General features: G+C 34.3%; 6 protein-coding genes across 6 annotated transcripts; 2 read left to right on the plus strand and 4 right to left on the minus strand.

Annotated features, from left to right (window-relative positions):
* Positions 1–143: 143 nt before the first annotated feature.
* DFA_09699 (uncharacterized protein) lies at positions 144–1,481 on the minus strand (the record flags this gene model as incomplete). The annotated part of the gene is made up of 1 exon (XM_004352300.1): positions 144–1,481. The coding sequence occupies one exon, from the start codon at positions 1,479–1,481 to the stop codon at positions 144–146; it is 1,338 nt and encodes a 445-aa protein (XP_004352352.1).
* Positions 1,482–2,057: 576 nt separating this feature from the next.
* DFA_09700 (uncharacterized protein) lies at positions 2,058–2,632 on the minus strand (the record flags this gene model as incomplete). The annotated part of the gene is made up of 3 exons (XM_004352301.1): positions 2,058–2,194; positions 2,363–2,429; positions 2,630–2,632. 3 exons carry the CDS (start codon positions 2,630–2,632, stop codon positions 2,058–2,060), a joined length of 207 nt encoding a protein of 68 aa, XP_004352353.1.
* A 115-nt stretch (positions 2,633–2,747) lies between these two features.
* On the minus strand, positions 2,748–3,373 carry DFA_09701 (uncharacterized protein; the record flags this gene model as incomplete). The annotated part of the gene is made up of 2 exons (XM_004352302.1): positions 2,748–2,785; positions 2,875–3,373. 2 exons carry the CDS (start codon positions 3,371–3,373, stop codon positions 2,748–2,750), a joined length of 537 nt encoding a protein of 178 aa, XP_004352354.1.
* Positions 3,374–4,452: 1,079 nt separating this feature from the next.
* DFA_09702 (uncharacterized protein) lies at positions 4,453–5,112 on the plus strand (the record flags this gene model as incomplete). Its single annotated transcript, XM_004352303.1, has 1 exon — positions 4,453–5,112. One exon carries the CDS (start codon positions 4,453–4,455, stop codon positions 5,110–5,112), a length of 660 nt encoding a protein of 219 aa, XP_004352355.1.
* A 213-nt stretch (positions 5,113–5,325) lies between these two features.
* On the minus strand, positions 5,326–9,096 carry DFA_09703 (uncharacterized protein; the record flags this gene model as incomplete). The annotated part of the gene is made up of 11 exons (XM_004352304.1): positions 5,326–6,206; positions 6,292–6,669; positions 6,772–7,112; positions 7,199–7,322; positions 7,469–7,677; positions 7,780–7,860; positions 7,929–7,994; positions 8,064–8,198; positions 8,279–8,477; positions 8,696–8,850; positions 8,948–9,096. The coding sequence occupies 11 exons, from the start codon at positions 9,094–9,096 to the stop codon at positions 5,326–5,328; spliced, it is 2,718 nt and encodes a 905-aa protein (XP_004352356.1).
* Positions 9,097–10,547: 1,451 nt separating this feature from the next.
* DFA_09704 (uncharacterized protein) lies at positions 10,548–17,836 on the plus strand (the record flags this gene model as incomplete). The annotated part of the gene is made up of 3 exons (XM_004352305.1): positions 10,548–11,934; positions 12,004–12,574; positions 12,676–17,836. 3 exons carry the CDS (start codon positions 10,548–10,550, stop codon positions 17,834–17,836), a joined length of 7,119 nt encoding a protein of 2,372 aa, XP_004352357.1.
* Positions 17,837–18,277: the final 441 nt, after the last annotated feature.

The raw sequence follows: 18,277 nt of genomic DNA on the forward strand, positions 1-18,277 counted from the left end.
AACAAGACAAGAGACAAGAGATAATAATAATAATAATAATAATAAATATTGTTTTGGAAAAGGCGTAATAATAAGTATTATTACTTTTATTAAAAGTAAAATAGATCAAGATGGTTTGTGAAAAAGATTATTGTGGTTTTGGTTTAAAATGCCGTAGTTATCATGTATCTATCAAGAGTCTCAAAGGAATTGACTCTTCTAAGTATACCTGATCTGATCGATGCAAAATGTGGATTTTTTTTGGGAACAACTGAAATAATAGATTTGTTTTGGGTAGCCTTGACTGGTAGTTGTATGACCAATGGTTGTTGAATGGATGGAAGTGGTAGTGGTAGTGGTATCTCTGACTGTGATATGATTGTTGTTGTTGTTGTTGTTGGATTTGGATACAACAAGAGAATACCGTAATCTCTTGGATCATTCCAAATTGGTTGATTGGTGGCCATACATTCGTTGATTAATTTTTCAGTGTCTGGTGATTGGAAATGGCAGAGTGCAACAAAGTCGAGATCCTTTATGGTAGGAATTAGTGGGAAATGCTTGCGAATGGGATCAGTCTCCGAGAGTCCAATGAAAAGGTAGTTGATTCCTTGCGAATATTGATTGTTGTGAACTCTTTTCAAGAGGTAACGGAACAGCCAATCCTTTTCATCTTCGGTGCCACCAATCGAGTAGCATGAATATAGTTGGCGATGTCTTTGGGTCGACTCTGACTTGGTCTTGAGGGTGAAAATTAAATCTTGGTCCCAGACTGATACGGAGGCTTCTATGTTGCGATCACCTCTGTTCATCGAGGCCACATACGTGGTGCAGTGAAATCTTTGGTTAAAAACCAACAAGTCATCGAAATTGGATGGGATAAAGTTGAATTTTCCCAAACCTTTGCTCCAGTGTTTCTTGATGGCGTTGGTGTCACGTTCAGTCCACACTTTGAGATTGGAGCAATCGGATGGCATCGACTCTAGTGCAGCTGGACCTTCTAGTTTCCATGCGTACTGGTGTTGGTTGAATATGGGGTTGACGGCAAAAGAGGCCGCCGATTTGAGCATTGGCACATTGGTTCTCGTGGTACTCATCATCATGATAGAGTCTGACTTTTTATCCTTTTTCAAGAGTGAAAATAGGTCGGTCAAGTAGTTCTTGGTAATGGACATGCCACGGTAGTTGGGATCAACGTTTACATCAAACATATAGTAGAGACGTTTCTTTGATCCTCCAACCATCACATCTTTTATGTTGCATGAATACGACCCGATGGTTTGGCCATTTTGATTGTCAGTGGCCACTACAACCCGACTCTTTTTAGAAAGTTTTGGACGAATCTCTGGTGATATGGGTTGACTCACCCCTTCCATTGCATTGACATCAGATGAGAATGGAATTCTTGAAATTTTTGAAATTGATACACAATCTTTTATGGAATCATATTCTCTTATTGAAAATCTATTTGAATTAAGGATCTTATTATTATTATTTTCCATTATTTATTTAAATTTTATTTTGTTGATTGTTTTTTTGTAAAATTAATATATAAAGAATGACGATGATGATGATGAAATTGATCATCCAATGATTGGTTTACCAATTTATTTAAAGGGACTCAAAGGGTTTTTTTTAAAAAACCGGACAATTTAATTAAATTTTAAATTATTATTATTAATTAATATATTTAATTTAACGGGTAGTGTTGGAGGGGACTTTTTCACCCACGTCCCTACTAGAATTATTGGTCAACCATACCAAAAACGACGAGCTCTCTTTTTAATTAATTGATGATGATCATGAAGATTATGAAAATATGAAGAGTTTTATAATAGTAATTGGAGTATATTATCGTGACACTCCTCCTCCTTGAGGTGGCATTCACCTTTGATGGAATCCATAGGAGGTAGGATCTATTGGGTTGGTTTCCGACTTTTTTAAAAGTTGTAAAACCCACATTGGGCAATGTGTTCACTTTATCTATTGCATGCATGAAGACCCCTTATCATTATTAGAGGATGAAAATCTTTAGATTAGAAATAATGGATCTGTTCATTGGTAACCAATAGTCAAATTTAATTGGTGATGAATTCATCAGAATAGTCCCCCCCATTCCAAAAAAATACACCAAGTACACTTCTACGACGTTTGACAGACACTAGATGTGGTATAACGTTGTTTGAACATGTTAGAGGTGACGGGTGATTATCATCTAAAAATATATATATATTTTGATTTAGCATTGGTGGTGGGTTACTAATAAAAAAAAAAAAAAAAAGTAAGCGGAGCGAATTCCAACACTGATGATCAGTCATTTGGAATATGGGGTACCCCGACAATTCCTCCTCCTTATTCCACCCCCACCACAAATCTTTTTTACTTTTATAGTAACAATCAAATAAATTCAATGATGATGTTGAAATTGATAGAAATAAAAATAAATTTGACTATTTAATTAATTTTTGATGATGATGTTACATGTGGTGTTGCTAAGAATAGTGGAATTCATCCTTCCCGCCACATATTCACACACTATTAGACTTGATTGATCAATCAATCAATCAAAATATTTTTGTAAGAAACCCAAAGAATTCAAAGTTTATTAACCCTAAACCATGGTTTACGCGGACATTATCATAATAATTACCATTTCATTATTTAATTGTTTCTAATTTTATAAACTTTCATTTTGAAGTTTTCAATTCCTTTAAATTCCATAAAATATGGTAAAAGGATTACCAATTTGTCTATGTCTTGTAAAATTATTAGATTGATGGATTCTTTTGAATTTCCCATAGGGCTTCTAATAATTAATTATTTTTTGGTTGGACCATTTATTATTATTGATTATTTATTATTTTACTTAAGTATGATGCCTAGGAGAGGGTATACCATCTATCCGACTACTGCTACTAGGATTATTATTATTATTATTATTATTAATATTATTATTATTATTAATTTCATCATTTGAATAAGAAACAAATAATAAAAGATAATATAAAAGATGAAATAAAACAATGACCACGAGTGAAAAGAATAGTAATTTTGTTTGTACCCAAAGACTGTGTAGAGTGAATGTATATTTGTTGGTTTGGTTGTCTGTGAGGAAATCCACAATCTCTTGGTACCCCTTTTGACGGGCAACGTCGCATATGTATTCAGTGTTCCATCGCTCTCTGTATTGATAGAGATATTTAACGTTATTGAGTTTACCGTCTTGCGCTGCCACAATCAGCGCACTGTCAATCGACACGTCGTCGTCTCGGCGATACCGCGGCAATTTGACGAGACACTCTAGCATGGCCATCGAGCCGTGTTGCCCAGCGGCATGTGAAAATGAGTTTTGGTTGACACGTAGCAACGGATACCTGTGCACGAGGTATGCCATGATATCAGTGTGCGTCGTCGCCGATACATGGTTGAGCATACCGTTGGAAGGTATAAATTGGTCGCCAACCAGTTGCAACAAAAAGACGAGTGTCTTGAGATTGGCGTTTTGGTGCTTGCAATAGTCGATGATCGAGTTGCTGGCCGTCCCCTTTTCCAGCAACCGATTGGAAAATGCTGTCGACGATATATAGTGTTTGATAAAGTCATGGTGCATTGCAAACAGCGTCACCACGGTCAAGTCGTTCTCCTTGAGTCGTCGGATCAGTTCACGACCCTTGACATAATAGCTGCGTCGTAGATTGGTCAATCGCACAGACGATCCACTTACATAGGACAGCTTTTCAATCCATTGAAATATCTGTGTCTTGATCACAAGATTTCTCAATATATCTAGGAAGCATAGAGGTCGCGGTGACGGTCGCGACGTAGGTCGTATAGTAGTAGTATTCTTGATCAATGCCGTCGTCGTTGTGGTATCATATGATGATGATGATGTATTTAAAACTAATTGATTATTATAAAGGTTCGAAATATTTGTATGTTTTAATATTATCTTTTTGTTCATGCTCCTTGTTTCTCTTCTTCTTCTTCTTTTAGCTTTAAATGTCTCTCTAATCTTGCAATATATGTTCGAATACAACTACACCTTTTTTTGATTGATTACTACTACTATAATACTATTATATTTTTGCTAATGCTGATAGTACTGCTATGTTGTTATTATTATTATGCATTACATCACAACAAGTTGTCGATTTACAAACACAAGACAAATCACTCATCAACAAAAATGATAGGTCAACCATCTGCTGATGTGGGGGTGGTTTATAAAAGTTGCAAAAATAAAATAAATCGAACTTCAAAAAAATACTTGTTTTCTTTTTCATAAGAAAGATCATCCATCAATCATGAATGAATGAATGAATGAATGTATCTAGACTCTAGAGATAGAGATATATTAACAAAGAAGAAGAAATATATCATTCTAGAATGACGTCACTTTCTATCAAGACGATGATGATGACAATGTTATTCTTCTTCGTTGTTATGATGATGATGGTGATGAATACAAATAATATGGTTGAAGGAGTATTTATAAACTTTGTACCATATAATAATTCAAAGTGTACTGGAGAATCTATTGGTATTGGGTATTCATTTCAATTAGATCAATCACAACAGTGTATACCTGGTATATCGGAATCGAGTCAATTTACATTCAACCAATCACAAACCTTAACACAAGATGTTGGTATGACAGTCAATTTGTTTGGTTTGATTGCATCGATAGACTATTATTCATCGTCAACATGTTCACCACAATCTAAAGTAAATTCTACTGCCTACAAACATAATGGATGTTATCTCATTCAATTACAATCGATTCAACAGTGGTCACAGATTATCATCATTGAGAGTAATGACAATCCACTACCAATATCAACTGATTCACCCTATGCTTTGGTTTATTCACAGTATACCTCTGAACAATCTTGTCAACAATCCTCTTCACCTTCATCATCATCCTATCAATACTATTATACAATTTCAAACAACTCTACCATTGAAATTGACCAACAACCTCCTTCACTTTTATTTACTTGTTCAACAAATCAACAACCAACTTTATCAATTGATTGCAATGTTCAAGAAGGACAAGAAGATTGTAAAACTTTAGATATTGGATATCAATGTATTAATAATAATAATAATATTTATAGTTCACAACAATGTTAAATAATAATAATAATAATAATAATAATAAATATCAACTATATTATTTATTTATTTATTTATTTATTTATTTATTATTTGTTTGGTAAAATTATTTATTTAATTATAAATATTATCATTATTCTATATGTTATATATTATATATATATTATATGTTATATGTTATATCGGTTATATTATATTATATTATTATATGTTATATGTTATATATTATATTTATCTTCTATCATTCATTTCAACAGGTTTTCTAGTTAATATTCTATGTACTCTTAATCTTCTGACAAAATAAACAATGACGACTGAGATGGCAGCAGCTGCGACAACTCCAACAACTACTCCAACAATTATTTTCCATTTGGTGTCTGATTCAGAACCATTACAACCACCACTACCAAAACTTTCTCTATCAATGACCAAAGCACTGAAATCTGGATCCAATAAAGCAGATTGTGATTGTGGTAGACTGATACCTATCAATGCAATAGAGTTGTCTTGATCGATGACTGTTGTGTTGATTAGTTGTGTCTTTGAATAGGTCTTTCTGCCATCTGACAGACAATAATCAATGAATCGACCAAAGAATTGAACATTGTCTTTGACTACTCGAAGGTATTGAATACTATCTCCATTTAAAGATTGTTCAAATGATGCAATAGTGTTGACAGAGTCATCACATCCAATGATTGATTGTTGGTTGTTGATGGTCGTTGAGAATAATACTCTAAGGTTGGATAGTACCGATGTGAATGGCCAATTGGTAATATTGACAGATACCTTGATTGAACCAGCACCCAATTGAATGATGTCATCACCAAATTGAATTGATCTCGATGAATTTGAGAATTCAACGATCGATGTCACATTGAGCAGTGAATAATCACTGTCATTCTGATGACTGACAAGATCATATGAAAGTGACACCAAATCATTTGTTGATCTATCATTCAACAACCAACTATTTGATTCTAATCTTTTGATTACATTTCCATCGATATCCAACTCTTGAATTTCAACCATATCAAATGAGAATATAAAATCTTTATATGAAAATGTTGATGTTGGTGATGTTGTATTTGGTTTGAATATGACATCTGGATCTAAATAAATAATAATAAATGAATAATTGGTTGATTAGAAATAATCTTAATCTTTATATTAATATTAATATTTAAATATCTTTACCTTTTTCATTTTTTAAACGACAATCATCAGTCCAACCATCGTCACATTGACAAGTACCATTAACACAAGTACCATGACCATTACAATTATTAGTTCTATTCATACAATCGTCGTTTGAAGGTGGTGGATATGGAATGAATAACAAAGATGATGATGCAAATATACCATTGTCTGTTGTAACATTAATAAAAGCAGGTCCTGATGGTGGTGGAACCGTTTCAAATTCGCATCTTCGTACAATAAGGGTGCTCAAAGTGACCGTACACTCTGTATTATTGATTGATACTCGTGCACCAGCATTTCCAAAAAACCCATAGAAATAAATATATTTTGGTGGATATGTAGTTGGTTCCATTACAACTGATGTTACAATTGCATCTAAATATAAATAAATAGAGAGAAATATTAATATTAATATTAATATTATTATTATTATATTTATGATATTTTTTAAAATTTATACAATACTCTTTTTAATACTAATATTTGTAATGTTTGTGGTTTGGAATTGTGTATAAACTATAATCGATGGAATATCTGATTTCAATATATAATTTGTTGGAATTGAATAAATCAATGTATTACTTGAACCATAGGATTTAAATGATAGACGATTTGAATCAAGTGTTACATTGGGAGGATAATTGGGATTGACAATTATAAAGGAAATTTTCAACTCTTGATTATCCTTTAGATCCATTTTAGCATCGACCACACTAAATTCCATTTCATAAACTTCAAACATAATCGAATCACTCGAACTATTAGTCAATGATAAACTTATATTTTGACTTCTTCCCATTTGTACATTCATTTTTCCTCTACAGTAGATAATAAATAAATAAAAAAAATAAATATAAAGTATTTCAAAAAATTGAATTAATTAATTAATATTTCATCAACATACCCTAGTTTTCTATTTGGTTCAATCAAGTAAAGTGATGTTGTTCCGGCACCAAACCCAATACCATCACCAGTGATTACATAGTTTCCTCGATATGAAAATAATGTAGTACTATCAATTTGAAGATCTAGATAGATAGATAGATTCGTATCATATCATATATTTCAAAAAAAAAAAAATTATTAATATCCTTTCATCTTAATTAATTTAATTTAATTTAAGACATACGACAAGTGGGATTTAAAGGTTGAGTCAAAGAACTACTAAATATACCAAGTGATTGTGTTAGGGTATAATAACACCACCAACAATCAGGAACAGAGGTAATGCCAGTTAAATCGATATGTAATTCAGAGATGTAACAATATTCTTGTCCAAGACTTCCAACAAGTTGTGAATTATTTTGCAATAAAAGTTTTAATTGGTATGGATTATTTGCTAAAAGATTCGATGGTATAGTTCCTGAAATACTTTGATTTCTCCTGATAAATTGTTGAATAATAAAATAATAATAATAAATCATATGATGTGGTTGATTAATATTAACTAAAAATCAATTATATATATATCTTTTTTGGACTTACAAATCTAATTGATACATATTTGAAGGAACTGGACCTTCAAATGGAAATGGATTATTTTGATTTGGTGATGATCTCACATTACTTTAAAAATGATTATAGATTAATTAATTAGTTATTTTGTCATTTGATAATAATAATAAAGGTCTTACTATGAAGTTAAACTTGGATATAATGATAAATCTTTTGGACTTAGTGTAACTGATCCTATAAATATCCTGTATATATTATTAATATAATTAATATTAATATAATCAATATTAATATTAGATATTGTATAAACTTACATTTCAGAAACAGTTGAAGTGTTTGAAAATGATAAATTGATGGTAGATGTACTTGATGTACTGGCATACATGTTACGGATTGTAGGACTGACACCAATATTGATTGGAAAGTTTCCTTCTTTACCTTTGATATCTCTAAACATTTATATATATATATAAAAAAAGGTTACATCCCCTGACTAATTGGTAAATTGAATTATAGTTGGTTAACTTACAATATAGAAAGATTTGGGAATGATTGTTCTGAAAGATTGATTGTTGTGGTTGTAAAACATGAAATACCCATTCTAAGACTGAATAAAGAGGGAAGATATGTCGTGGAAGGTATCACAAGATTTGCCAAACTCGATTCACCAAGTTCAAGAGTCACCAACCGAGACCCATTGAAAAATGTTGGAATTGATACCAAGCTATCTAAAATTCTAGAATGATTAAAAATATAATAGTAATAATAATAATAGTAATAATATTTGAATTAGTACAGTAATTGGAATGGATGGATGGATGGATGGACTGGAAGTGTAAATTTGTCAAGTGTGATACTTGCATAGTACGAACCAAGGGAAATGCAGCATTAAAGACAGATGGGATGGCTGTGATACGCTTATCAAATGTAATTGATAGGTAGATACATTTTGGAAGATTCTTTGTATAGTCTAATAGATTGATATTGTAGGCATTGTATTGGTTTACAGAAATGACAATGGTCAATACTTGAGGAAAGTATAATTCTGTCATGGTTGTATTCAATTGTCCAACATATGAATTTGAACTAGTCGAAATTGAACTATAAATATAAATATAAATAAAAATAAAACAAAAGTTGGTTAATACTAATATTATTATTATTATTATTAGTTGGTTGGTTGGTTGTAGTGTCTTACATTGAGGTGATATGAAACCCACCACCATTGGCAACATCTACTTGTTCGCATTTAAACGTATTTGCTGGAGTGTTACAGATTGATGCTTGATTGAATCCAATTGGTAAACCGTATAGAGTAATTAACCAGACGGCAGAATTCACTAACATTTTAAAAAAATATATATTTGATTGATCACAAGGGTTAGGGTTTGGTCGATAAATCATGATGATGATTCAGTCACCACATATAATATTAATGACTTACATTCATCGGGTTCAAGAGTCTGTCCAGTTGCAAAAAAGAAGGAGGACTGATTGCTGTCACTGCTATGAGAAACCATACAAACCACCATCATCAGCAGCACACCAATAAATAATGATTGAAGTGTTTTCATCATCATATATATTATGATATATTATGTTATATTATATTATATGTATGTAAATTTATAAATAAATAGATATAATATTATGAATAATAATATTTCTTTAGATAAAGAGAGAGATATCTGCAATGATCAATTGATCATAGTTTTGATTAGAACAGGCCGTGGTCAGGAGGTAGGTCCAGACCATCGGTTCTTGGTTCTAAAAAAATTCGTTTCATTCATTTTTATCAAATTTTTGAAGCGGGTGAGACAATGATGATGCTGGTGCCTCTCAAAGAAAACTAAAAAAAAGATATTTTAGATATTATTTTAAAAAATTATACAGTTTTTTTTTATAATGCACTTTGATAATAATAATATCAGACAGACATACCTTTTCAAAATATATATCTATTAACTAGTTGTTGATAACTTAAAATATTTAGTCGTGGTGTATGTACGAGTATCGCGACATATGATATGGTGTCTATCTGACTTGTAGTTTCACAATATTCACATACAAGTTGACTTGACTTCTTGTTTGTGGGTAGATTAGAAGAAGATCGCAGGCGATGAACCCATTTACTGTATCTATCACATCTCCTTAAAACACATGAGTACATAAGTGGTTAGAAACATATTCATCCACCACCATCATCATTTTTAAAACAATAAAGTAGTAGAATAGAATAGTTATAATAAATATTTGTATTTTGAAAAGGTGTGTCTGTCTGTCTGATATTATTATTATCTTTAGATTTTTAACACCATTTATTTTACTACTTTACTCACCCATCATCGACCTCTTTTGAGTAAATTTTTTTGAAATACTTTTGCCCACAAACCCATCTTCCTCTTCAGCGAGGTAGACAACAACAAACCAATATATACGTACGGATGGAACGAACGTAATATATATAACAACAACATCTATGATACTTGAAAAGGTAATCACAATTGGCAAGAGATGAAGCTCTCACTCTCCTTTCTTACTTTCTTTCTGTTGGAGAACTAAAGAACAAAAGAAAGAAAGAATCGATAACTATTCATGGAAATACTCTGCACATACACTGTCGTGCGCTACCTCCTCCTCCTTCTCTTTCTCTCTCTCTCTTTGTCGTGATTCGACATGACGATGAGTAGTAGAATCAAGTATAAATACACCATTCAATGATAGTTTATCATCTTTTTTTTTTTTTAACGACGTTAAGCATTACTTATTCTTTAAAAAAAAAAAAAAAGTAAACAACAATGTCTATTGAAAATAATAATAATAATAACAATCATACTGATGATAAACAACAACAACAACCAGAACACAATATTGATGAAGATGGAGTAGCACTCATTGGTATTGGATGTCGATTTCCTGGTGGGTCGACGACACCTCAACAATTCTATGACCAGTTGCTGGGTGGACTGGACGGTATTTCAAGTGTGACGGCTGAGCGTTGGTCAAAGTCTTTCCAAGACCAGGGGTTTGTTGCAACCGATCGTGGAGGGTTTTTGGATTGGTCTCAATGGACAAACTTTGACAACTCGTTCTTTGGTATTCTTCCCAAAGAGGCTACACTGGTTGATCCCCAAGTACGACTCTATCTGCAGGTTATCTGGGAAGCTTTGGAAGACGCTCATATTGATCCGGCCACTGTGAGAGGGTCGACAACCTCAACATTCCTCGGCCAAATGTACGACTCTATCTTGAATATGCAAAACAGAGATCTGACCACAATGAGCCATTCTGCTCGTTTTGGTCGTAGTGACTCGTCGATCAAAGCATCCTATCACTATGACTTTCGTGGAGAGTCGGTTGCTGTCGACACGGCCTGCTCGTCGTCGATGATTGCCATATTGATGGGTGTGGACACTATTCGTAGTGGTAAGAGTGATATTTCCATCGTCGCCGGTGTCAATGCAACCCTTGAACCAACCGTGTCAACCTCGTTTACCTATATGAACATGCTTGGCAAAAAGGGTCTGTGTGCATCGTTTGATGAGTCGGCTGAAGGATATGCACGTAGTGAAGGGCTGGGAGTACTCGTTCTCAAACGTCTCTCCAAGGCTATTGCTGACAATGACAACATTTACTGTGTCGTCAAGGGTGGTAGCAGCAACGTCGACGGTAACTTTGACAAACCGTCTCCTTCAGCACCATCGGCAGCTGCTCAAGAAGTAAACACTCGCCAAGCACTCAAGAATGTCGGGCTCACCCCATCCGATATCTACTATGTCGAGTGTCACGGCACAGGAACACCAACCGGTGACCCAATGGAAATGTCATCGATCACCAAGATCTTTAGAGGGTCGCATACCAAGGATGAACCACTTCGCATTGGATCGGTCAAGAGTAACATTGGACACACTGAAAGTGCTGCTGCCGTCGCATCGCTCATCAAATGTGCCATGATGATCAAAAACAAAATGTTGGTAAAGAATATTAATTTCAAAAAACTCAACCCAAAGATTGACCTCTTGGACGGTGAAATTAAAATCGTCTTGGAAAATGAACCAATCCCAACCTACTATGATGATAAACTCATTAGAATGGGTATTAATTCTTTTGGTATTACTGGTAGTAATTCTCATTTAATCATTGAAGAATTTAAATCTCAAAAGAAATTAAATGTCAAAGATCAAGGTAATTAATTAAATATTTAATTTAATAATCAGATTAATATTAATTCTTTTTTTTTTTTTAATTTTTTAGAAGAGAATAATAATACAATTGAAAAGATTGATTATTTAATACCATTTTCAGCAAATACAAAGAAATCAATGGATAAATATATTGAATTGGTCAAAAATAATATTGATGATTACAAGGAGAAGGTTAGATTTGAAGATTTTGTTAAAACACAATCACTTAAAACAAGACATCCTTCATGTCAAAAGGTGATTGTTGCAAGTGACTGGGAATCATTCAAGGAGTCTAGTCGTATCTATGAGAGACAACAAACATTTGCTTCCAACATGTCACAATTAAACAAGAAAAAGGTTCCACAAGTAGTGATGGTATTCTGTGGTCAAGGAGCTCAATGGAGTGGAATGGGTGAGAAACTATATGCCAATGAAAACGTATTCCGTCAAGCAGTCGATCAAGTTGATCAAATCCTTTCTCAGCACTATCAATATTCAATCATTGCCAAGTTGAGACTTGCAGATTCTCAACAGATTCATCATCCAATCCTCGCTCAACCATCAACCTTTATCATTCAAGTTGCTTTGGTTCAATTGTATAAACATTTTGGTGTTACTCCTCAAATTGTTATTGGTCATAGGTACATACATATATAAATAATAATGAAACAAATAATCAAATATTAATAATTTATTTATTAATATTTATTTATTTATTTATTTATTTTATTTTTAATTTTAGTTTTGGAGATGTAACAGCAGCATGGTGTTCTGGAATTATATCATTAGAAGAAGCATGTAGAATTGTATATGTTAGAAGTGTAGCTCAAAATGATACGATTGGTAGTGGTAGAATGTTATCAGTGTCATTGTCGGTTGAGCAATACAATGAGAGATTCCAATCATCATCATTTAATGATGTTTCAATTGCATGTTATAATGCAGCTGATTCAATTGTATTGGCTGGTAATGAAGATCAACTTCGATCAATTGATCAACAACTAAAGAATGATAATATCTTTAGTGCATTCCTTGGTACACCATGTGCATTCCACACTGATAAACAAGATGCAACAAAGGAATACATTTTTAGTAAATTGGAGCATATCAACTATCAACAATCAACACCCAGTATCAAGTATTACTCAACTTCAACCTCTCAATTGATCAACTCATCAACCGAGTTTAATGCTCAATACATATTTGATAATCTTAGACACCCAGTATTATTCCAACAATCAATCAACAATATCATTGCAAATGAACATGATATCAACGACAACTCTTCATCATCATCATTTATATATTTAGAGATTGCACCACATACAACATTATCATTTTATTTAAAGACATTGTTATCTGCACAACAAAATACAACTATCATGTCACCATTAAATAGAAAAAAGGATGAAGTTGAATGTATTCAATCATGTTTGTCACAGCTCTATTTTGGTAATGTCAATGTTGATTTCTTAAATCAAGCATCATCATCATCATCATCAAGTGATAACGAGTGGAAGGATAGATCAAGACTATTGCCACGTTATCAGTGGGATGCAGAGTATCATTGGGACGAGCAGCCAAGTTATAAAAAGATTAGATTGGGAGGTGTGTCTACTACAATCCTGGGTATTCGAGAGAGTCCATCATTGTTTGTGTACGAGGCAGGTATCGATGTCAATAGACCATCGTATCAATATCTCAAAGGTCACAAAGTAAAGGGAAAATACTTGTTCCCAGGTACTGGTTACATTGAGAATATCCTTACTGCATGGCCAGGTAAAGACATTACCATTCACAACCTCAACTTCATCAACCCATTCTTCCTCAAGGAGGGTGTTGAATCCAAACTAAAGACAACATTTACCAGTTATTCGGCAACAGAGTATCAAGTGAAGGCAGAGTTTCTAGACAATGCGTCGTCGAAATGGATCAAAGCATCAGTTGGTAGAATATCTGTTCGCAATCCATCCACCCCCAAGAAAAAGTACCCAAGCGTCGAACAACTCCGCAAGGACACGTACAATGTCGCTACAAGAACATCTACCGATGTCTATGACAAACTAATCAAACTTGGTCTACCCTATGGAGAGACATTTAGAAGAGTGTTGCAAATCCAATTAAACAAAGACAGAGGTCTATTGTCAGAGGTTGATGTGCAACCAAGAAACCACTTTGAAGAGGAAAACACAGTCTTCAATGCATCGGTATTGGATTGTATTCTACATGCTGGTCTCACCAACTTCCAAGGCGAAGGTCCAAATTCAGAAAAGGTATTTGAACGTGTGCAAGGAGCTCAATTCTTTGCCAACAATATTCCAAAGTCTGGTACCGTAAAGACATTGTTTAGTATCTCTGAGCGAGGTTCGCAAAATATTCAAAGAGGAAATGAACATGTTGCCAAAGGTCACCATATCATCGATCAAGATGGTAATATCTTGGCCAATTGTGGGTCACTAGTCACCACCTCGCTTACCAAAGTCTGTAAAATACATCAAGCCAAGTTCCCAGTAAAACATATCAAAGAATCAGTACCTCAACCAAAGAATTCACCGTCTCTTGTAGTCGTTAATAACGATGATAAAGGTGATGTAGTTTCACTTGTTCAATCATTTATAAAGTCTGCTAAATCATCGTCACACAAGGTTATTAGAATACTGTATTGTATGGCACAAGAGAATGAAATGTTGGCATTTGATATAGTCACAATGATGAAAGCATCATTGGAAAATGATAACAGTATCGCAGTCATAGATTATAATATAATCGATCGTGTTGGTGATATGGATTCTTATTTCCCAAATTTCAACCATGACAAGATATCAATGAAACTTACCAAAGATATTGACCTTGGTGAAAATTTGACAGAACAAGGGTTCTTGGCATCATGTTATGATTTAATCTTAACAACTACTGGTGATTTAAAACAACAACAACAACAATTCCATCAATTATTAAATCCAAATGGTCATTTAATTATTTTAAATAATCAAAAACAACCAACAGCAGTAGCAGTAGAACATCAAGTTGATGAATCACAACAATCAGTAGCAGAGAATAATAATAGTAATAATCAATTGGAAGAAATCAAATCAAATTTAATTGATCAATTTATTCATGTATCACAGAATAATAATTTATTGATTTCAAGAAAACCAAGTATTTTTGAAATGGAATTAGAAAAGATTGATCATATTTTATTTATTACTCCTTCTTCTTCTTCTTCATCTGAAGAAACTCAAAAGTTATCTACCAAATTAATTCAACAAGCCAATTTAATTACTCATGATATTTCTTTCTTTTCATCAAGTGATATAATGGATGATAAGAAGAATCAACAATTAATCGATGCAATTGGATACAGTGAAGACAAAAAGGTTGTTGTTATAGACCTAAGTACATTGGATCCAATGAATGTTGGTAATTTGGTATCAAAATCTATGGAATACCTACGTCTTCAACAAATCATTAGAAGAGAGAAATTACAAATCAAATTAATATCTCTTCGTACTAGTACGTTGAATGATTGTTTGTCACCCATTACAAGAGAATTCAACTATAAATCTGGCAATGGATTATTCTCATTTGAATCGTTGGCATTGTCTATTAGCAAGGATGCTTGCAATCATGTTTCAATTAAACAGATTCTCCAAATTTCAAATTACCATGCATTGGGAGAAGGAGAGTTTAAATTGGAATTGGATGAAAATGAAATGGTCCAAGCCAACGTAGAAAGACTAATATATGCTAGGGATGTACTCAAACCAGACAGTCGATTTACAGTAACTGATCCAAAGGAACTGGTTATAAAGTTTGAAAAGGATTCAAGATACCATTTACGTTCCAAACAAGAGGTGTTGACTGGCGACCAAGTAGAGATCAAGGTGATGGCTGCATCACTCAATTTCAAAGATTGTCTCATTCTCGATGGTGGTGTACCACAGTCATTGTTCCCATCGGGTGATGTGTACGATCCACCATTTGGTCAAGACTGTGCTGGTATTGTCACTCGCGTCGGTCCAAACGTCACCAAGTTCAAGGTGGGTGACGAGGTGTATGGTGCTGCATCTGGTTCATTTACCTCTCATGTAATGACCGATCAGAGTGTTCAATCTATCGGACCCATCCCAAAGGGAATGTCGTATGCAGATGCTGCTTCAATTGTCACCACCATGGGTACTGCACATCATGCGCTCTATAAAAAGGGAAATATCAGTCCAGACGACTCGGTCATTATCCACAGCGCATCAGGTGGTGTTGGGTTGGCAGCTCTCAATATTCTAAAGACTATGGGACATCGTGGAAAGGTCTTTGCAACCATCGGCAGTGCTGGTGATAAAATGGAGTATCTCAAAGATACATATGGATCGTTTATCACAGCGATCCTTTTATCATCTGATTTCACTCAAGATGTACTCGATATGACTGATGGTGAGGGTGTGCAGTACATCCTAAACACACTTGACCACTCGCGTATGCAAGACAACTTTTCGGCACTGTCTCCAAGTGGAACGATTCTTGATTTGTCGATAGACCAATTTGCCAATCTCGACAATATCGGTACACACATGCTCCGTTACCAACGTGCCTATATTGCCATCCACTTTTCAAAGAACCATTACAGTTCTCTATGCGCCGTTCAAGAAATGTTTAGTCTTGGACTGCAAGTCCCACCCATCAAACTATTCCCATGCCAAGACATCACCAAAGCAATGGACCATATGAAATCAAGAACACATATTGGCAAGGTTATACTTGACTTTGAACATATTGAACGTGACTTATTACCATCACTACAAGATGCCGGCAAGTCAGAAGCAATCGTTGAAAGACATTCATACGAGTTGGATGGTGTGCAAGGTACATTGATGATGACTGGTCAGACTGGTGTCGCAGCCGAGTGTCTCTACTATCTCATCAAGCATGCACCAAAGTTGTCCAATATTATCATTGTGACACACTCTAAACCAAAGTTTGAAATGCAATGGTTGATGCATACCATTCAATCACAGTATCCTCATCTGACATTACACTTTGTGCAATGTGATGTAAGTAATTATGACCAACTCAAATCATCCATCAAACAACTATACGAGTCAAATACAAAGATTGAACCAGTTAAAGTACTCTTACATTGTGCCAATCAGTATATGGCTACAGCAGCTGATGACATTAACTTGCAAGACCACCAACGGGCACTGTCTGCCAAGGCTATTGGAGCATGGAACCTTCACCATCTTTTTGAAGAACTTGGATGGAAGTTGAATCACTTCCACCTCTTTTCATCGATGGCTCAGTATCTTGTCAAAGGTAACACTAGTTATGGTGTCGGTAACGCATTCCTCGATGGGTTGGCTAGGCATCGTAGAGAGTGTGGATTGGAAGGTACAGCTATCGCTTGGGGTAGTATAGGGTCGGCAGGACAAGTCGCCATTCACCAAGGTTCAAATGCAAGTTTGAGCTCAACCGGTCTCGTCCTACTCCCGCTATCCTATGTATATGGTGTACTGAGATCATCCTTTATCAACCAAACAACACCACTCACCCGAACCATTTGTGGCAATGTGTCACCTAGAAAGTTTGTTGAAGCACTTCCATTCCTTGAACATGCTCTCACCCAGTACCTACCTATCCACAACAAAAAGAGTATGATGGGAGGTGGAGACGCCAACAGCACAGAAAACAAAATCATCACTCATATCGCCGAGACACTCTCCATTGAACGGTCACTGTTGTCACCCGACACCAAACTCAAAGACTACGGTGTAGATTCAATGGTATCGATCCAACTCAAAACATGGATCGACCAAGAGTTTGGCAAGACTCAAATCATTAATCATTCTCAAATTTCAAATGGTTCAATTAATTCTATTATTGAAACTATTCAAAGATCTAAAAATTAACAATTGAATTAATTGAATAAATAAAAGTTTTTTGTTTCAACAATTTGATTGCGGGAATTATTATGAAATCGTCGTAGGTAGCTTGATAAATCTTTTTAAACAATAATTATTAATAGATTTATTAAGCAGATTCTTTGGATGAGCATATAATATTACATAAGTTATTGGGTTTTCTTGGGTTGGTAGGTGGCTGGTGTAGCAAAAACGGATGCATACTGTTTAAAGTTTTCGTTGACTACTAATATGAGGTTGGAAGTAATATTGTGAGGGGTACTCTGGCGTGGTGGATCGTAGGCGGTGAGGTAGGTGTAAGTTTGTTGGTCGAGTCATATGGGTTTCAAAATTTCTTGGTAGTGATGCAGAGGTTTGTTTGACACTGGTTCATGGTGTACATCATGAAAAAATGTAAAACCAAATTTAAACTCATGTAATAACAGCTTC

Source organism: Cavenderia fasciculata (genome assembly GCF_000203815.1).
Source record: "Cavenderia fasciculata unplaced genomic scaffold Scf_EU5ZYIE01EUG8B-5, whole genome shotgun sequence".
NCBI lineage: Eukaryota > Evosea > Eumycetozoa > Acytosteliales > Cavenderiaceae > Cavenderia > Cavenderia fasciculata.